General features: G+C 38.8%; 2 protein-coding genes across 3 annotated transcripts in view; one reads left to right on the top strand and one right to left on the bottom strand.

Annotated features, from left to right (window-relative positions):
• Positions 1-21,508, bottom strand: part of LOC123514075 (kinetochore protein Nuf2-like) — a 35,728-nt gene that overhangs the window by 13,536 nt on the left and 684 nt on the right. The window contains exons 1-3 of one of the 2 annotated variants that reach the window (XM_045271675.1): positions 11,554-11,711; positions 2,626-2,866; positions 2,256-2,403 (exon numbers count right to left, since the gene is read on the bottom strand). In XM_045271675.1, coding sequence (XP_045127610.1) covers positions 2,256-2,403; positions 2,626-2,835 — 358 coding nt within the window. In that variant the 5' untranslated portion in view covers positions 2,836-2,866; positions 11,554-11,711. Of the gene's footprint in view, positions 1-2,255; positions 2,404-2,625; positions 2,867-11,553; positions 11,712-21,508 lie in introns of those variants that run through there. The other variant, XM_045271676.1, reaches the window with a different exon arrangement.
• Positions 11,377-20,480, top strand: LOC123514076. Its single transcript, XM_045271678.1, has 4 exons — positions 11,377-11,476; positions 14,062-14,492; positions 15,787-15,899; positions 19,409-20,480. Exons 2-4 carry the CDS (start codon positions 14,073-14,075, stop codon positions 19,608-19,610), a joined length of 735 nt encoding a protein of 244 aa, XP_045127613.1. The 5' UTR covers positions 11,377-11,476; positions 14,062-14,072; the 3' UTR covers positions 19,611-20,480.

Genomic DNA, 21,508 nt, shown 5'->3' with positions numbered 1-21,508 from the left:
CTAAAAGAACCACCTGAACTTGTGACTCTGCAATGGATAAAATGGAAAGCCTTGTGAAAATGTGGTACATAAGTTTCGTATGCGGTACAATGATGCGTCCTTTGTTTACATTCCACAGGTTGCCAGCTAGCGTATTTCCCGCTCCACACTCCCTCCCTTCATAAATTTAAGATCATAAACATTATAAAGTTACATACATACATAGTGTACATTATAATGACAGTCTTAAATTAAACGGCCTAAATGTTTAACTTCATAATTTTGACTTTCATTAAACCTTTTACTGTACTATGATGCACTCTCGCTTTGTTTACTCTCAATGGAAGCTCAAGTCAGGGGTTAAACTTATCATAATTGGTTTGCTTAACGAAAATTAGCTTAATGAAGTTTTTTTTTAGGAAGGTAACCCCTTCGTTAAGCGGGGGTTGCCTGTATGTATATGTATAGTATATATATATATATATATATATATATATATATATATATATATATATATATATATATATATATATATATATGAGAGAGAGAGAGAGAGAGAGAGAGAGAAAAAAATAATCTCTTAAAGGCATGCTGCAGTCGAGATTTAGTAAAGCATGACAAAAAAATTTTTTTTTTCCATTCCTGCATATTATTACAGGAAAAACATTCAGAATTCATATAGTACATGAATCATGGGCCTATGCATACGGTAATACTCATTCTGACACGTTTAAAGAGACATGAGTAGCGTACGCAATGAGGTGGGCGTGACACAATAAACATTATCTAAGCATTGTAGTATATTGTCTGTTTTTCCTTGCCATTTTACCAATAATACTGGTCTCTGTGGTGAGGCTCCACCCCTCAAATCGCTCGCCTCCTTCCTGCCTTACCATACACCACCCTGCCAGTGTGACAGAGAAAGGCAAAGGGAGAGCTAGGCTATGTCACGCTCCTGCTTGCAGGCTCTTACACTTTTTTTTATTCCCCCCCCCCTTGCTGATCTTCCTACTGCAACATGGGGAACAAACAAAATAGCCTGCAGCAGCTGAAGATGTGAGGGATGAAGAAAAAGAAAGGAGAATAGGAGATAAATGAAAAGATGGGTGAATGGCAGGTGAAGCTGAGGCGCTTGGCACGGCCTGGAAGCAGATTTTGGAGGGAAAGGACAGGAAGAGGATCTCAATTTTGATAGAAGCAAAGAATATGAAATCAAGGAAAAGAAAATTAGAAAAATACATTGATGGAGGAGAAGAGGAAAGCAGAGGGAGAAACGTACATACCTGGAGGTGACGATTTTGATTAGGAACCAAAAATTTACTTGGAGAGGATTGTTTCATAGAGAACAGGGAAGGTGCCTATTGACAGTTAAAATAAACCATAGTTCTATGAAAAAGCATTTTAAGGACACCCACCAGTGAGCTAAATCTACCGGCAAAGCCACAAAGAACCAGAGCCAAGATTTCTGATAGTGTCACCACAAGGTATATACCTCCCGAAATGAAGCATTAAATGTGGGAAAAATTAGATCATTCTTTGTGTGCAGTTTGTCTATAGATCAACATACAACATATAATAAATTTAATAATTTTGATATACATATAGCGTGGATGCTAAACTTTTAAAACTTTAAAGAGCCGTATCTCAAAACATGATTTTTTGAGATTTAAAAAACTATAAAATCAACCATTATACATGTTGCCTTTAAGCTTGGTGTATGTTTACACAGCTGGACAGATACTTTTTGTGTGGTGTTATTTAAAAAAAGTTATCACTGCCACTACGAGTTTGTCAAGTAGTGAAAGTGATAGCCAAGAAGGTCCTGCCCTTGTGAGAGCATGGAAGAGGTTGAGAGGACTGAGTAAGTGGAAAAGTACTAGCGCAGAGCAGAAGAAAAATTCACGCAAAGATTATGTGTCGCCATTTAGGGAGACGAATGGAGAGTACAAGTATTGGTTCTCCCTGTAGTGATGGATGTTTTATGAAAGTAATAATGTAGTTATACTTGGAGTTTGTCTTGTTTCTTAAACTTTGTTAGACTTTATTAATAGGTTTACAGGCAACAAGGATAAATTTCACTATCACCATCACCACAATAATCATTACATTATTATTGTCATGACATGAGAGGTTAGGTGTTACACATCATTGAAAGAAAAACAAAGGAATACCTCCATTTGTTCCTGAGATATGTGTTTCAAAGTCGCCAAACTTTGAAGTCGTTTTCTGATGTTTTTAAAAAGTAGTGCTTTGTACTGTATGATTCTAAGACTTACTTGGGTTGATGACATCTGCCAGCCTGAAGGAGTCATCATTGTAGATTTTCTTTAAGTGCTTCCTCATGTGTGACGCTAACATTGAGAGTCTTAAAGCTCCAATGTAATCTTCAGTGGATTGGACGATGTCAAGTAACTCTGCTGGAATCTGGAAAAATAATAAAAATGTAATCTATTTGCTGGTTAACTGTACACAAACACACACACACACGTGTGAGAGAGAGAGAGAGAGAGAGAGAGAGAGAGAGAGAGAGAGAGAGAGAGAGAGAGAGAGAGAGAGAGAGAGAGAGAGAGAGAGAGAGAGAGAGAGAGAGAGAGAGAGAGAGAGAGAGAGAGAGAGAGAGAGAGAGATACATGAGGAGACACTGACCTGATTCAGTGTCTCCAAGTTAATTCCTATATCCTTCAGAAGTGAATAGTAAATTTTCTGCACAAGCTCGGGCTTTATATGTTGGAACTCTTGAGGGTTTATCTTGAGTTGCCACACTTCAGCCATGATAGCAATGAACTTGGAGTCTGAGTAGCCCTGAGTGATGCTGCTCCCTTGGGATGGCCCAGGAATAGCTGAAGCTTCTGCCATCTTCACTGCTCTTCACACACTTCACCTGAAACTAAAACAGATTCATTTAACACTTTTAACAACAATACAAACACCTCCAGACATGACATCAATACAATAACAATTTAGATGTTGTTGAGTGTCACTGCAGACGGGATAGTTGTCTGGAAGATTGTGTCAAGTTCATAGATGGAGAAAATTGAATTTTTGAGGCACAGAACATTACTAAGTTTTCTCTGTTCCAATAAGAAATCTTAGACATCAAAAGTCAGATGTTCTGTGGCATCCTTGCATGATCTGTTGACTTCCAGAAGGGTTGGTCATCTCTAAAAAGGTGTAAGGTGGCATCATTGTGAGGGAGATACGCCGTGCCAGCTTTTCCTCCCTTCCTAAACTACCTTGCCTTGGTAGTTACTTTACGCTCTGCCAGCTTCGTTATAACCCCCAGGCCGGCCCTTGTTAAGTTTGGATCTCCGGTACCATGAGGCTTCGGTACCACGAGGCTTTGCATCTGGCCTTGGCTCCTCCCTTTCCGAGGCTGCAATTGGATCCGGGTTTTGAAGCCAAGACAGACACCAGCACACCGTCCCTTGGTGAACACCTCGCCTCTCTTCGAGCTGGTTTCTCATCTCACCGGAAAAGCAGCCAGCCTGGGCTCCTGCTGCTTCTCTCCATACCTCCACCTGCTACCGCTGTTGTCTCCCTGCCGCACTCCAGCTTGTGGACTTCACCTTCCGGCTTAGTGCTGAGTGGATCTTCACCGGTGCACCCAACCTCGGTGACTCAGCATGCCGTCTCTTTGCACATGACAGCGGTGGTTCGGTTGTTTATCATATTGTCTCTTTAGTGTTAATACACTCATTCTGTTCTGTGTTGTTTTCCTTTCCAAAAGGGCTAGTCCAATTATTCCTGGATTAACATCATATATTTTGAGGGCGAGAGATTGTGGCCTCCCGTCTTCCCTCACAATCATCAGCATAAGAATGGATATGGCAACAAGTTTGATTAAGGGCATGCTGCAGTCAAAATTTAGGAAATTATGACAATTTTTTTTTTTAATTCCTGCATATTATTGTAGGAAAAACATTCAAATTCATATGGTATATGAATCATAGGCCTATGCATATGGCAACACTCATTTTGAGGGACATGAGTGGCATATGACATGAAGTGAGTGTGACAATAAACACCCTCTAAACATTGTAGTATATTGCCTAGTTTTCCTTTTTATTTTACCACTAATATTGGTATCTGTGGTAAGGATCCACCCTCAAATCGCTCGCCTCCTTCCCACCTTGCCATACACCACCCTGCCAGTGCGACAAAGAAAGGCGAAGGGAGAGGTTATGTCACACTCCTGCTTGCAGGCTCTCTTACACTTTTTTTTTCTTTTCTTTGCTGATCCTCTTACTACAACATGGGAAATAAACAAATTAGGCTACAGTAGCTGAAGGAGATGCAAGAGATGAAGGAAAAAGAGAGAATAGGATATAAATGAAAAGAAAAGGGAAGCGATGATGGTTCAGTGGCAGGTGAAGCTGAGGCATTTTGCCCGCCAGGAAAGGGACAAGAAGAGAATCTCACTTTTGATAACAGAAACTAAGATGATGACATCAAGGAAAAGAAAGTTAGAAAAATACATGAGGAGATGGAGAAGAAGAAAGCAGAGGGAGAAGCGTACATATCTGGAGGAGCCGTTCTTAATTAGGACCAAAAAATCTACTTGGAGAGGATTGTTTCATGGAGAACAGGGAAGGTGCCTAATGACTGTTAGAATAAACCATAATGAAATACTAGATGTGGAAATAATTAGAAAATTTTTTGTGTGCTGTTTCTCTATAGATCAACACACAACATACGATAAATCTAATTTTGAAAAACGCATAGCGTGGGTGCTAAACTTTCAGAATTTTAAAGAGCCATATCTTAAAACATGATTTTTTGAAATAAAAAAACTGTATAAAATCAACCATTATACATGCTGCCTTGAAAAATGGTGTACTTATTGACAGGGATTGTGGTAACATTTTGTCAGACCAGTTTTTCCCTAGTGATTAGACAGTTTTTAACCCTTATGTTCCGGCGATCGTATATGAACGATTGCATCAGTGCATTTGTAGCGATGGCAATCATTCCTGTAATCAAGAATTTTCGCGCCTCATGTTTGAGCTCCACGTGCAGTTTCTCGAGTCAGATGGCGAGTGGAAGCATCTGGCTTCTTTTTCCACCCGTAGTGTTGCCACTAGCTCTGTATATTTAGGGGTAACGAAGCTATTCTCCCATTCTGAGGGCGACACTTGGCAACCCCAGCGACCCGCCGTGTCGAAAGCACCCTGATAAGAGCGAAGGGACGTCTCAGTTCATAACTCACTATGGAACAAGACAGATAATTTTTATCTAGCAGTGCATCTGAGCCTGACTACAGTGACAGTGATTATGAGGAAGAAACTGAAGAAAGCGAAGACAGCATTAGTGAAGACTCGGAAAATGATTCAGAGGTTCCACCTGTTTTCTCAGAACAGAGAGAAGACAAGAGATAGTGGTGATGGAGAACAGACTCCAAACATTGTATTGAGAACCCAGAGTGGCTCACGGAGACGCAGGTGTGCCTCTTGTGTTCTGGGAAGACGATCAAGGGTGTGTGTGTGTGTGTATGAGAGAGAGAGAGAGAGAGAGAGAGAGAGAGAGAGAGAGAGAGAGAGAGAGAGAGAGAGAGAGAGAGAGAGAGAGAGAGAGAGAGAGAGAGAGAGAGAGAGAGAGAGAGAGAGAGAGAGAGAGAGAGAGAGAGAGAGAGAGAGAGAGAGAGAGAGAGAGAGTTGGCTTCACAAGCCAGAGGACCGGGTTCGATTCCCGCCAGGTGGAGATATTTGGGTGTGTCTCCTTTCACGTGTAGCCCCTGTTCACCTAGCAGTGAGTAGGTACGGGATGTAAATCGAGGAGTTGTGACCTTGTTGTCCCGGTGTGTGGTGTGTGGCTGGTCTCAGACCTATCCGAAGATCGGAAATAATGAGCTCTGAGCTCGTTCCGTAGGGTAACGTCTGACTGTCTCGTCAGAGACTGCAGCAGATCAAACAAACAGTGAAACAGAGAGAGAATGATACCTACATGTTATTTGCTTGAAACTTATATGAAAAGGGGTGAAATATCTCTCTCTCTCTCTCATTGCAAGTGTACAATTTCTCTTCCAAGATGAGAGAGAGAGAGAGAGAGAGAGAGAGAGAGAGAGAGAGAGAGAGAGAGAGAGAGAGAGAGAGAGAGAGAGAGAGAGAGAGAGAGAGAGAGAGAGAGAGTGTGTTTGAGCGGTGTCATCGCTCACCGAGCTGTTTCTGCTTGACGGATCACACAGCGGGCGAAGGAGGAATCCTTGATAAGGCAATAACTAAACTTTCAGAGGTCACATCGAGCTAGAAAGTATATCATTGTATTCAGAATAACAAAGAGAAAATAATTATTAGTATTCAAAGAGTCTTCTGACAATTTCTAGGTTTACCATTTTTACCCGTCTTGAGATATTGGAAAATAGTTTAATCACCAGAACATAAGGGTTAATGGGGCAAAATAATAGCTTTTCATGCTGTTTTTGATGCCATGATATGCAAAAAAAAAAAAAAAAAAAAAAAAAAAAAAAAATCACATCTTATTACTTAGGGGAAAATTGAAAAAAAGCATTCTCTACATTTCTTACAGCATCTTTCAAGTATGTCTATGCCAAAGCACATTATATATATATATATATATATATATATATATATATATATATATATATATATATATATATATATATATATATATATATATAAACTTGAAATAAAGCCTGTATGATATTTTGAATGGAACTCTATGCATGATGTCATGAATTCATGATGTCAATACTCTATCACATTCATATTCATACACATCAAAGACAACAAGTAGTTTATAGTATTCTGAAAATTTCTTCATCATAAATCCTGTAACTTTTTTAAAAATTAACTTTTCAAATCTCAACTGCAGCATGTCCCTAAAAAGATCATTGATAAATAGCAGGAAGAGAGTGGGTGTCAGGATAGAACACCACTGTTGATAGATTTAGAAGAACAGTGACAGTCTACCACAGCAGTAATAGAATGGTCGGAAAGGAAACTTGTGATAAAGTTGGAAAGAGAAAGATACAAATTGTAGGATGGCCTGTCTGTCTCACTATTTGCAGTATTCCAACCACTTCATCATCTCTCAGATCAGTAATAATAATGTTAGTAATGTGTTTCAAAGATTAACTCCATATGGTATGTCTTGCCTCTAGATTTTTGGAGTTGCTCACTGACTAAACAGACTTATTGTTGAAAGATTTGTGTGTCAAGGTAGAGTGCAGTTGCAGAAGAGAAACAGCAAACAAACTAGAAAAAAAAAATAAATAAATAAAATAAATAATGGGTTTTATTGAAGTTATCTTACCTGATTAGTTTTGAGTAACATTACATTTCTCGTCAAAAATATGATGCACTTTTTAAAGAGAAATACCCATCAAATATGAACTGATTCATCTAAACATCACCCTGAGCATTGATGGAAACATAAAATGCTATTTCAGAATTATATGTGAATGTTTATTCCTGCAAATGCAACAGCAAGAGTATAGATGTGTACCTAAGGAACAGTAACGAAACATCACCTTGTAGGGCATAAATGGCAACACAACTATCAAACTTATCAATAACATGAGGACTAGTACAGGAAAAACAGAGTAGATGCTTGTCCTGTACAAGTAGATTACATTTCCTAATACAGGACATTTAATTTTTATTTAAATCATGATTTTTAATTCTGATTTAAATTGATTTAAAAATCACTTAATTCAAATAAAACAACCCTGCTTGGAGGTCTTTAAGATGTATATGTTTTGAAATTGAGATTCTGTGTTTACAATTATAAGTCAAGAGCAATCCTGCCTGGTGTAGGTCACCTCTTCAACTTGTCTTTGCAAGCATTTTTGATATAGTAGTGTGCTGGCATTGTATTGGGCAGCCATGGGGATATTGAAATTTGTCCTAGTACTGGGAGCTAAAGGGGTCAAGTGGAGGGATCTGTTGAGAGATGATGGAGGAGTGAGGGTGTGAGGAGGAGTTTGTGGTTTTGAGAGTACTAAGAGGCAGATAAGCTGCTGAATGTTGCAGTTTAGGTGGAATATAGGGTTGAAGGGTGGTTATGAAGAAGGGACAGAAGGATATGGGGAGGAAGAAATAGGACAACTTATAGGTAGATGTAGTAAGCGGGGATGAGAGAGGGGGAAGTTGGGTGAGGGGGAGGTCCTTAGTTGAAGTCATGAGAGAGGCCAGGTCGTCAGCAAAGCTAGAAAAGTCTGAAGATTGTTAAAGGGCAGTCCCAGAATATCATCATCGGGCACGATGATCCTGTGAATTATGTGGAGGAGATAAATGGTCCCCTCCTTAGAGCCTTGTAAGGAGTAAGGGTACCCCCTCCTTAGAACATCAAAAGGAGTAAGGGTAAAGCAAAAGAATGGCAATTTGTAATTGACACTGGGGCCATCCTGCGGCCCATTGACACGGCACCCACATCATAGAAAAAGGTACAGAAAAGTGAGAAGAGGTGGGGGATAAGTAGGGAGAGAATTAAAATTAGGGAAGAGGGAAAGACGAAGCAGAATTTGTCAAGCAGGGGACAGATGCCAAGGCCCATGAGGGGCCTTGAAGGCTCACCCTAGCATTGTGCACCAACCCCTACTCTGAATCCGCCCCCATGTCAACAATGCAAATAGAATTAATTGAGCTATGTACTACTGCAGATTTTTTTTAATGGTACATTTAGTTGGCTTCTTCACATAGAAGTGTATCTAAACTTTTAAATATTTTACTCTTTTGGCTATGGAACAGTGGCAATTCTTACTTCTCTTATCAGATAGGGCATTTCATTTTGAGCACAGTATACAATTTCAATCCATACATGTCTTGGAAATGTATTATAACGCCACTAGAAATTTTATAAATTTTATTCATCCTGTCTTTAGAAAGACATCAACATCAGTCATCAATTAGGTTAGGTTAGGTTAGGCAAGTTTCTTTTTTTATGTTGTGGCCTATAGCACCTGTAGGTAACTTGAAGAGTACTGGAAGTGCTGTTAAGCTTCCATATATTAGTGGCGCAAGCAATTTTATTTATAATGGTACCCATATTAGGGCCCATATCACCACCCAAGCACATCTTCGGTGTAACCACCTAGAACCTGGTATCCTAGTGACATGTAGGTAATTTTAAACCACTCGACAAATGCAAAGTATCAAGGCAATACATGGTAGGATGGTAAAATGATAGACTTACTAACTAGAGTAGACTGGGGTGAACTGGTCCCCCCTGCCAGCTGGGGTGAATTGGGCCACTCCTAAAAAATTTATGAAAAATCTGAAAATTTAAAAAAGTGAGTACTTACCTTGAAAGCCCACTTCAGTATCTAAACAACCTTAAAAAAGTTTTTGGTCCTGACCGAAAACTAATGGTTCCTAGGGCATCCCCCCAAAAAAAAGTGTGTTTTTCAAAGTTGCAAAATTTTCGTATGGGGGGGGGGGTGAACTCCTGAAAGTACACAAAATTTTGTTGAATTTTTAAAAAAATTGCAGGTCACAGATAATTCTTTGTTCTTTTGCATGCATTAATCAGAAATAAAAAATCACTTTTAGTTTTAGTGCTATAGGCACTTCAATGAGTGGCCCGATTCACCCTGATGTATTTCGTATACCGGGGTGTATCGGACCACCACACTTTCATTATGTTTTTGCTAAATTAAAGCTTCCTAATGTTTTTTTTTTTTAGTTATAACCATCATTAAACTTCCTCCTCACACCACTGATGTACTGCAACCTCTTAATGTTTGCTATTTTAAGCCCTTGAAGACCAGGTGGGATACCACTATTGCCAAATGACAAGCAGCAAACTATGCTCGGAAAACTATCAAAGGGGAATTCGTAGATTTGGTGGGCAAGGTTTGGGATGAATGTTTCAGTCTCCCAAATGTAAAAATAGCCTTTAAAAAGAATGGTTTGTATCCATTTGACAGCAGTGTTTATCCAGTGAAAACATTCAACCCAGATCTGTATAAACCAGCAACTCCAAAGAAAGTCAATCCTCCCAGAGAGATGATTTCCCCTTCAACCTCTTTCGAGCAGATAATGGCAGATGTTTTCAGAAAGCCCTACCCAACCACTAATGGTACAACGCACACAATGTCAAGAAGAAAAATAGATGTCCACAGTTGCGTTATAACGCACGATGAGTTCTTAGAAGCAGTCGAGGAGAAAGAAAAGATGATCCTTGAAAAGAAGAAAGCAGAAGAAAAACAAAAACAGAACCACAAGAAAAATTAAAGAAGTTTCATCTGGGGAAGATGTTGACGACTTTCAGGAAGAGTTTGAAGGAAAGACTAGAAAAGAAAAGGAAAGCGCCAGAAGAAAGGACATCAAGGAAGAGATTCTGCAACAGCACTCCACTAAAGGAGCCCAGTTCAGCAGAGGAGGAAGATGCTGAGCTATTGAACAGCAGTCATTCTTCAATCAGCAGTATAGAGGACATGGACGAAGATGAAGAAATTGAAGGTGTTGCAATGTTTAATGCTCGGAAGTACAGTGGAATACAGAAAAAGAGAGAAATAGAAAAAAATGGCTACTATGGGGTGGATTATGGAAAAGCATATATTGGGCGTGTGATCATGTGTGGCAGAGAGTTCTTGAAAATGAAGTTTTTGGAAAGAAAACTAAATGACATGTATGACAGGCCGAAAAGGGATGATGTTGATGACTGTTGATGTGAAATGTTTTGTGGACCCATAAAGCTTGTGGGCACAACACCTTATCAGATTTGAGGTGTGGATGTGGCCTATAAGAACTATAAAAAATCTAAAAATATATTCGAGAGAGAGAGAGAGAGAGAGAGAGAGAGAGAGAGAGAGAGAGAGAGAGAGAGAGAGAGAGAGAGAGAGAGAGAGAGACCAATAGTGGGGCTCCATATATGTGACGTCAAATCAACTGGGTAGAGGAGCTGCGAAAGGGAAGCCAAGAATCAAGACGAGCGGGCAGGACGGTTTCTTTACAAGTGCCACAAACCTAACATATCTGGCACTGTCCCCCGAGAAACTGTCCCGCAAATTTGCCTCGATTCCCGGTTCCCCCTTCGCAGCTCCTCCACCCAGCCGATTTTGACTTCACATTAAATGAGAAATATATGGTATATAATTTTGTTTTTGCGCAAGGGTTCCTTGAGACATGTAAAATCAGGGAAAAGAACACTAAAAATGTCAGAAGGACGTGGCAAAAACATGAAACCGATCAGTATGTAAAACCTGGGTAAAAAAAAAAAAAAAAAAAAAAAAAAAAAAAAAAGTCAGGAGAATATACAACAGACCATCACAAATCCTTACGCTGTCTGACCCAGTATCCCCACCCGGATTACTTACGATGTGTTGACGGGTAAAAAGATAAAATAACAAAAATAAATAAATAAGAGACGTCAGAGGAGAAAATATACAACACACCATCACAAATCCTTATGCTGTCTGACCCAATTACTTACGCTGTGTTGATAGTACGTGGGTGTGTATCATTTGCCTACTGTACAGAGGAAAGTTGTTTGGTGCGTGTTTGGATCATTCCTGTCCAAACATCACGGTCTCATTCAGGTATCTGCCGACTAAACTACCAAAGACTAGAGCAAATTCCTAAACTGTAGTCTACGAATTAATTAAAATATACTCACTGCTTTACAAACCAACACATCAACACCACAGCAGCAGCAAAACAGCAGCCGCAGAAGCTCGTCTTGTTTTCAAATCCTGCACAGCTGTTACTCTGGCTCAGTCAAACGAGTGTCTTCTCTCCTCCTCTCTCTTCACTCACCTAGCCGCTTTCTGTTCCCTTTACATAAGTATTTTGTCCAGTAATTATTACGTCTACAATTCCTAATGATAAGTGCTTTTATCATTGTTGATAATTTCTAGCGCTTATAATTTTTTCAAGTTTTTATTTGAAATGTTAGTTTTTACTTTATTTGAATGGTGAGCCGCTTTGATTTATTTTCCGTATTGTCACTTGTCAGTCAAGAAAATAGTGTGGTTCTTAGCTTGTGTTTATTGGCCGTGAGCTCAGGTACAAGAGCGAGCACGAGTGCTGGTGCAAGGAGCCAAGGACTAACACAGCAGGCCCTGCGAGGCTGGCCCTGACCCTGGCTATCTCACCACCTCACTGACACTCGCGTAAGAATTTTGTATAATACGTCTCGATCAATTCATGGAAACGGAAGTGTGTGCCTTCTAAAAACTTGTGTAGGTCGCAACTTTGCAAATGGAATGAGAATTAGACGGGACTTACTAACGTAGATGGCAGTTTTTTTTTCTTCTATCTACGTATTCAATCAGTCATCAAACTGTCATTCTGTGTTATCGATTATCTTTAACATAACATAACATAACATAAATAATAGGATAACAAAGGGCCACGAGGGCCCATCTAGGTTATCTCCTGTATCAGTCGCACTGTGACCTCGTCATCAGTACTTAAAGATACACTTACAAGTACACAATACATTATATACTAATTTTAAATATTTGGCCTATTAACAGGGCTAAGTCCTGCAGCGAATTCCTCTACAATCTGTGATCCCCATACATGGGGATCATGTCTTGTTTAACTATAGTAAATTTCTTATAAAAACTATCATGCAGCGCTATACATAATTATAAATCTAATAAATTTAAGTGCTTATCTAATCTGTTTTTAAACATTGTCAAACTAGTGCTATTTACAACCCTCTCTGGCAATGCATTCCAGAAGTCTACCACCCTATGACTAAAGAAATATTTTCTTATATCTAACCTGCAGCCTTGCTTTCTAATCTTCCTGCCATGATTTCTAGTCCTACTTCCCTCCTCTAAGGTAAAGAAAGATCTCACATCTATGTAGTTTGTATCTGAGAACATTTTAAATAACTCTATCATATCCCTCTTATACATCTCCTCTCAAATGAAAACATGTTTAATTCCTTTAATCTATCTCTATACTCCAGGCGCTTTAATGCTGGTATCATCCTAGTTGCTCTTCTCTGAACTGCTTCTAACATGTTGATATCCTGCCTATAATGGGGTGACCAGGCCTGTATGCAATACTCTAAATGGGGCCTAACATAGGAATTATATAAGCTACGCACCACTTCCTTACTTTTATAACTAACATTTCTATTTATAAAACCCAGGATCCTATTTGCCCTATTTCTTGCTTCTAAACATTGCTTTGAAAATTTCATAGTCCTGTCTATCACTACTCCTAAATCCTTTCCTTCCTCTACTGCCTCTAGCCAACATCCCTCCATCTCATAGCTAAAGTTTGTGTTGTCTTTACCTAAATGCATAACCTGACACTTTTAGAATTAAACTCCATCTGCCACCTGTCTGCCCATGCTATCAGCCTGTCCAGGTCTCGTTGTATTCTGTAATTGTCCTTTTCACCCTGTACTGCACATGCTATCTTAGTATCATCTGCAAACTTTGATACTTTGCTACTAATTCCTATATCTAAATCGTTAATGTACACCAAGAAAAGAAGAGGTCCTAGCACTGATCCTTGGGGTACCCCACTAACCACTTCCTTCCACTCAGACATTGCCCCATTTAATACTACTCTCTGTTTCCTATCAGAAAGCCATTCACTAATCTAATCAACTAACCTACCCCTATCCCATGTAGTCTCAATTTGTACACTAGCCTCCTATGCGGTACCTTATTAAACGCCTTGCTAAAATCTAAATATATAACATCTATGCTATTTCCATCATCTAACTCCTTGGTAATATATTCTAAGATATTGAGCAAATTTGTAAGACAGGACCTCCCTGATCTAAAGCCATGTTGGGTATCTCTAATTAATCTATTCTCATTTATTATGATATGGTAAGTGTCATGTTTTGCTCCAAAATAGTATGGAAGTTAGTAGGTTAAGACAGGACTGCCAATAAGAATACTGATATTGAAAACACACACATTTAGAAGTTTCTTGTATTGAAATCAGGAAATCAACTTACCTCCCAAAATGCATTGGGAGTATCTTGTAATGCAATCAGGGAATCAATTTACCTGATGCCTTGACATTAGACACTTAATGCCCTTCCTCTTGACAGCATAAAAGTAAAACTGCACCCATGTACTTTGAAGTATTGCATATAATTATACATTTGGCTGAATGTTTTGATCTTAATGAGTGTTCTGTAATCCAGGCAACAGAGTCATGGAAGTGAAAGATGGAGAGAGGCATGTCTTTGCCAATCTTGCATCCAGCACCGCCAATCTGGACTCCACCGGCAAGACCTCACAGGCCCACCACAGGATCACTGACAATGGTCTCCGCGTCCTTGTCAACACCCAGATGAAGAACCCTGCTTGCCTACAGAAAAAACAAAGTGTCAATAAAAAAAATAGTACCAGCATACAAGGGAAGTACAACAAAACTTCAAAGGTTCCTGGGAACCTAACCCGAGCTGGCACAACTGCACTCAACACTGGCAATGTATATAATGAGCCAGAGATCTACTCTACTCTCCATGTAGCAACACAACTTGCTCAAACCAGGAAGATGCAACCCAATTTATCTCAACTAGTGAAGAGTAAGCTGGACTCTCCAAGTACAAATGCAAAGCTAAAAAGACAGGTACAGTCTATCAATCTCTCTCTCTGATGTCTTTGCAAGGGTGTGGCAGTGGCAGAACAGCCTCCTCTGCTCCATATCCAAACACTGCCTCCCTACTTGTCCAAGTCCTTTCCTTCTGTTAACATTTCTTTCATACATCCTGATCTACTATTTCTATAATAATGGCATGACATAGAAACATAAGCCAAAGCCTTTTGTAGTGCCATGACAGGACAGGGGAACAACAATGAAAGCAGGACTGGCCATGAGCTGCCTTACTACATTTTTTCCTTTCCACCTTGCAGAGTGGCCTTCCTCTCCTGCCAGAAACTTTAGTTTCACTGACACACTTTTTTTTACAGACTTAGAGCTTTGCATGGCTCTAACTGCAAGCTTCAGATGGGTGAATGGATTGTATCACCTAAACATCTACTTGCTCTACTCATACCTTTCTAATGTTAACCAGGTCACCTCTTCTGGCACTGTTTAAAGTCTTTGTTGTGACAATGAAAAGTGTGTGTATTAGTGTGCACAAACAAAGGTAGGCATACTGATGTGGCCTTCTTCCATTGATTCATAAAATAACTGTTTTTAGAGAGGCAGCCAGCTGAGAATGAAGATAAGAATAGTACAATTAGGTATGAAGGCTGCAATCTACCCATCTCAAGCTTGTACTGAAGTTAATCCATTTATCTGAAGACTAGCATCATGGCCTTTATTTTTCATTTACATAGTTTAACCAGTACAGTATATGACCTGTAGCCTGCTGGTGATATGCAGAGACAAACAAATCCACTGAAATATTTCCTAGAGGTACTGTCTTGTAGATTCTTGAGGCTACTCTTAATTTCCTCATGTTCTCCAAGAGTTCAACAAGCAACAAAAATAAAGAGGCAAATGCATGCACCAAAAAACTTGTATGTTTCCTCAAGGCAGTGCATGATGAAAAGTCTTGCTGTCATTCTAGCATGTGTGCAATTTATGGTACTTTATGGCACCCATGATAAATTAACGAAGTAACTGCAGTATAATAATAATAGAAAATAAATAAATAATATTAATAAAAAAAAAATAATAAATAAATTAATTCAAAGCTAGAAACATGATCGTTATTCACATAATTGTAAGTTTCCCAATTCTGCAGTTTTGACAAAGAAACTTTGATAATGTATTAATGAACAACTTTACAAATGTCAATTACTTGCTCAATCTTTTGCATTACTACTATTATTGTTATTTATTGTTTTTTTTTTATTGTATTGATGGGTGTATCTATGCAGTCACAACCTAATGCTGTACACTCCTGTCCCAACAGCCTGCCAAGGATGTCAATGTGCCCAAGTCCCACTCAGTGTTCCAGGAGCTTGTATCTCTGGATGTCAGTGAAGGAGCCTTGGAGACACAACTCAGGAACACACTGAATATCAGGTAGGTGCTCCTTCGTCACACATTGCTCTTACCCATGCAAGCAAATACCATAAGGAGACAGAGACATTGCATATAGTACTATGTAGTCATCACAAAAAATCTTACAACCATCATGTACAGCAACACTAACTATTGAGTGTAAATAGTATCATTACTATGAATACAACTGTCCCTCATCCCTGGCATAGCTGGGGACAGTAAAATAAATTATTGTGACACTGGAGCCAATAAATTGATAGAGAACCTTATTGGTGATAACTGATAATCAATAACTGGTAATAAATATATGGCCTTGTAACTAATAATTGATTTATCAGTGAGTTTAACTTTAGAGGGGTTTGTGATATATTGCCAGTCTTTTATGGTTCTTCAAGACAGCTTCTGGAATATTTCTAGATTTTTGTACCTTCAATTCCTCTGTTGTGATTGAAGGCTGATTCATAACTACTGTTGACTCTTGCTAACTTGGACTAATAGGAAGCAAGGTTGGGCCGATAAATGCGAATGTCAGACATACAAATTTTCCCCTCACACGCACGCACGCACACGCACACGCACACGCACACGCACACACACACACACACACAGACATGTGCACAACAACATCAAAAATAGAGAAAGTATTGAAAGTTTAGAAGTAAATGGAGTATACAGTGAAGATCCCAGGGAAATGGCAGAGGCTATGAATGGATGCTTTCGGAAGGTATTCACAAAGGAGACTGCTTTTGACAAACCACTGGTAATGGAACAGAAAGGGATTATGAAGGAGTTTCAAGTAACTGTGGAGGAGATCAAGAACATGATGGGGAGTTTAGAAGTGAGAAAAGCTGTGGGACCTGATGGGGTATCAGGATGGATTTTAAGAGAATGCAGGGAGCAATTGGCAGAAAAAGTTTGTGAAGTAATTGATGCCTCATTAAGGGAAGGCGTAGTGCCCCAAGACTGGAAAAGAGCTAACATTGTCCCAATCTATAAATCAGGTAACAAGAGAGACCCATTGAACTATAGACCAGTGTCACTTACAAGTGTGGTAGCTAAGATGTGTGAGAGGGTGGTGAAGACTAGATGGACAGACTTCTTGGAGAAAAATGACATACTTTGTGAGTGTCAATTTGGTTTTAGGAAAGGGCGTTCATGCGACAAACCTGATATGTTACTATTCGAGGGTGATAGATGTAATACAGGAAAGAGATGGTTGGGCTGATGGAATATATCTGGATTTAAAAAAGGCCTTTGATAAGGTACCACACCAGAGACTGATCTGGAAACTTGAAATGGTAGGAGGAGTGCATGGCAGTTTACTAAAATGGATGGAAGACTTTTTGGTAGGAAGAGAAATGAGAACAATAATTAAGGACAGACCATCAGAATGGGGATTGGTGGAGAGTGGAGTTCCACAGGGATCAGTGTTGGCACCAGTAATGTTCGCAGTCTACATAAATGACATGGTGGATGGGGTGTCCAGTTATGTGAGCCTATTTGCAGGCGATGCAAAATTGTTACGAAAAGTGAGATGTGACAAAGATTGCGAACTACTCCAGGAAGACTTGGACAGAATATGGAAATGGAGCTGTACATGGCAAATGGAGTTCAACACGACAAAATGCAAGAAAATAGAGTTTGGCAAGAGTGAAAGAAGAATCAGGAGTATGTACAAGATAGGAAATGAAGACATAAAACCAGTCATGAAGAAAAAGACCTTGGGGTGACAATTACCAATGACCTATCGCCAGAGAGACATATAAACAAAATAATTGGAGAAGTATTGAACTTATTGAGGAACATAAGAGTGGCGTTCGTATATCTAGATGAAGAAATGATGAAGAAAATAATTACTGCAATGATAAGACCGAGGCTTGAATATGCAACAATACAGTGGGCTCGAACTTAAAGAAACACATAAGGAAACTAGAGAAAGTACAGAGGGCTGCAACGAAAATGGTGCCTGACTTAAGAGATTTGACTTATGAAGACAGACTGAAAAGAATGCAACTTCCAACCCTGGAAAACAGAAGAAAGGGAGACCTGATAGCAATATACAGAGTGATGATTGGCATGGAAAAAATGGATAGGGAAGATCTGTGTATGTGGAATGGAAGAATGTCGAGAGGGCATGGGAAAAAACTAAAATGGCCACTTATAGGAGAGATGTGAAAAATATAGCTTCCCTCATAGAAGGGTGGAAGCATGGAATAGTTTAGACGTGGAAGTGGTCAACGCAAGGAATATTCATGATTTTAAGAAAAAGCTGGACATTAATAGATATGGAGACGGGACAACACGAGCATAGCTCTTTTCCCGTATGTTACAATTAGGTAAATACAATTAGGTAAATACACACACACACACAAAAAAAAAAAAAAAAAGTGGGCAATTCAACTTGGACTTTAGGGGGGGGTGCAGGATTTATTTATTTAATTTTAAGGGGATTAAAAATGTTGGGATTACTGTTCTCTCCAAAACCTTCAGATCCTAAATTACCAGATGGTGTAGTTTATTTATTTATTTTTTTTATAATGAAATACTTTTCCCACTAAGAAGCCATTTTTTAATATCTCAAGTGGTTGCATCTTAGCATGACTCACCCTACACAGTACGTGGTCAGGCGTCAAGAGGGGGAGGTGCATCATTTAGCTCTCTACTTTTCAGAAATAATGCCCTTACAGGCATAAATTCACAAGAATTAAAATCAGAAACTTCAAGAAGAGAAGACAACAAGAAACAAACGTATCATTGCAAGACAGCTGTGGCTGACAGCTGCTTGGTTCCCCCTGTCATGCGTGTTATCTCCCCCTCGGAGACCCTCACCTCATCCCATGCCTCACTGCCACTCTTCTCCATACTCTCTCAATATCATAAGACTGCTATGATGTTTTCAAACACTGTTTTTCCTCACTACCTTCATCATGACAACTATACATCATATAACTCACAAAAACACTATTACAAAAGATTATGTTTAGACAGAGGTATAAAACTGGAGCAGATGAATAATAATTACTTAACAGTATCATTATCTCACTTCAGCACTTCAGCATAAGATGATGCATATCATCTTATCATGCTCCAGAAAGTCACCATTATATACACAATCATGTGTATTCATATGAATCACATGAATACAAATAGCAAAACAAGGATGAAATTATGAAAAATCTTTGAGCAAATATCTCAAATTGGTTTTTAACACTAAAAATTTTCACAAAATCGGTATAAACTCCAACTGACTTTTGTTTGGTATTATTTTAATCTACAACTAAAATGTAATTTTCTTTGGAATTAGATTTTTGATAATGTCAATAGAAAACAAGGTACAGAAGAGTGAAAAAAAAACTTAAAAAAAACCTGGGTGGGGAGTTCAACTCAGACTTTAGTCCCTGAGTCAGTCAGAGTCTGACTTATCACGATATCCAAGTTATTGGGATCCGATTTATCGAGGTTCAATAGTATCTTAAAAGCTACTTCTCAAGATACTGGTATGGTAAGCATTACTATCACTCTCCACACAGGGCAGATGCTGTACGACATTCTCAAGGCCATCAGGACCCAGTGCCCCAACCCAGTGACATAATGGACCCTGAGGAGTATGTGAGTCGAGCCACCGTCACCAAGACCACCTCTAGCTATGCCCCGTCGGCTTGTGTGCAGTCGCAGAAACTCACAAGGGAGGAATTTTGCCAGTTCTCAAAAATGGTTATGGATTTACTATAGATAGATTATGCATTTACGGGATTGCACTGTCACCTAGATCACTAGAATACCATCATCACCATTTTCAAAGGTTTGCTTCATGTTCATTTTTGGTAACGATTATTTTTCCCCATCTTTCTTTATCTGTCCACTAATACTGCTTCAGTTAGTATCTGCATATGGCTCACCCAGTCCCCCCTGCTCTCTCTCTCTCTCTCTCTCATGGTCAAATTGACATGAATTTTCCTCATCATCTAACTACTGCACTCAATCCTTTGTATTCTTATTCCTTACTGGTCTGGCCAACATTTGCCATAGCATTGCTGATTCTTCATCATGCTCTAATGTCTCTAAATCACTGCAGAGAACTTCACAAAGTATCATATAAAAAGCCTTTTCTTTATCCAATTCCATCTCACCTTATTCCATCCTTGTACATCCTTGCCAAAGAAGTACCTACTCTTTTTGCTCTACACTGTTGTGCATGAAAATTTATATTGTTGATGCAGTCAAATAAGTCTCATTCACCTTTATTATTCATTGGAACCATTTAAATCCAATAATCATATGTTTCTAAAGATTGTACAAATAGGGAGATGGTGATGTAGTGGATAAGGTGGTGAGAGTGGGATCGGGCATACGTCCATGCGTTGGTTCGAATCCCACCACATACAGCCTTAAACACTTTGCCATTTGTCGAGTGGTTTAAAGTTATTTACATGTCACCATGATACCCAGGTTCTAGGTGGTTACACCCAAGATGAGCTTGGGTGGTGATATAGGCCCTAATATGGGTACCACTATAAATAAAATTGCTTGCGCCACTAATGGGTGGAAGCTAAACAGCGCTTTCTACACACTCTTTAAGTGAGCCTACAGGTGCTATAAGCCTTAATGTAAAAAAAAAAAAAAAAAAAAAAAAAGTAAAAAAAAAGTAAAAAAAAAAAAAAAAAATCTTGAAGGTGGTTACTTTGTAAAGCATAAACACTAAAGCAGTATGTACAATTACATTAAGAAATGACTAAGTGATTATCTAGGCAGTATATATATATATATATATATATATATATATATATATATATATATATATATATATATATATATATAGTGAAAATAATGTGGGTGTTGCTGAATATATTTCAATTTCCTATTAAAGTTCAATAAATGGTTTATCTTGAATATTTTTATTTGACAAAAAAAAAAACTTATTTTATTATTGCAGAAACCAGAGAAAGTTTCAGTTAACACAAGAATAACGACAAATAAAAAAAAAATAAAAATCACAAGAGTAAGTCATGCAATTGTGAACATGAATCTTACGACTCAAAAGTCACTCTGTAACTGAATTTATCTGCGCTGTCTACCTCCCCTAACTCCTCTGATTATAAGAAATTCTTTGACTATTTAATTTCCAAAGTGGGATTGTCTTCAGCCTCTTTCTTGCCACCAGAATGTTGCATTTATTGCTATATTCTACCACTATTTTTATGCTAACTGCTCTCCTGATCTTGCTAACTGCATGCCTCCACTCCTCCTGTGGCCTCAATGCACAAGGTTTTCTTCTTTCACCCTATTCTGTCTAACTCCCTAATGCAAGAGTTAACCAGTACTCTCAATCATTCATACCTTCTACTGGTAAACTCTGGAACTCCCTGCCTGCTTCTGTATTTCCAGCTTCCTATGACTTGCCATAATTTAAGATGGAGGTTTCTAGACGTTTATTTATTTATTTTTTTATTTTCACTAACTGTTAGAACTGCAAGGGACTGGCAATTGATTGGGTCTTTTTGTTTTATGTTGCCCTTGGCCAGCTTTTCCCTTTTACACACACACTAAAGAAAAAAAAAATAAAAATAACCAGCACTTTGTAAACTTGCATCAGTTCTTGCTGCTTGCTGCATATTTCAATGGTCAGACTT

The sequence above is a fragment of the Portunus trituberculatus genome, chromosome 37 (genome assembly GCF_017591435.1).
Source record: "Portunus trituberculatus isolate SZX2019 chromosome 37, ASM1759143v1, whole genome shotgun sequence".
Lineage (NCBI taxonomy): Eukaryota > Metazoa > Arthropoda > Malacostraca > Decapoda > Portunidae > Portunus > Portunus trituberculatus.
The sequence above is the reverse complement of the archived record's forward strand: the minus strand, read 5'-3'. Positions and strand labels throughout refer to the sequence as shown.

Bases quoted from the DNA above. Each gene is read 5' to 3' on its own strand.
- LOC123514076 (XM_045271678.1), top strand. From the start codon at position 14,073: ATGGAAGTGAAAGATGGAGAGAGGCATGTCTTTGCCAATCTTGCATCC. The intron at 14,493-15,786 runs GTACAGTCTATC...CTGTCCCAACAG, and splicing joins ATGCAAAGCTAAAAAGACAG to CCTGCCAAGGATGTCAATGT. The intron at 15,900-19,408 runs GTAGGTGCTCCT...CTCTCCACACAG, and splicing joins AGGAACACACTGAATATCAG to GGCAGATGCTGTACGACATT.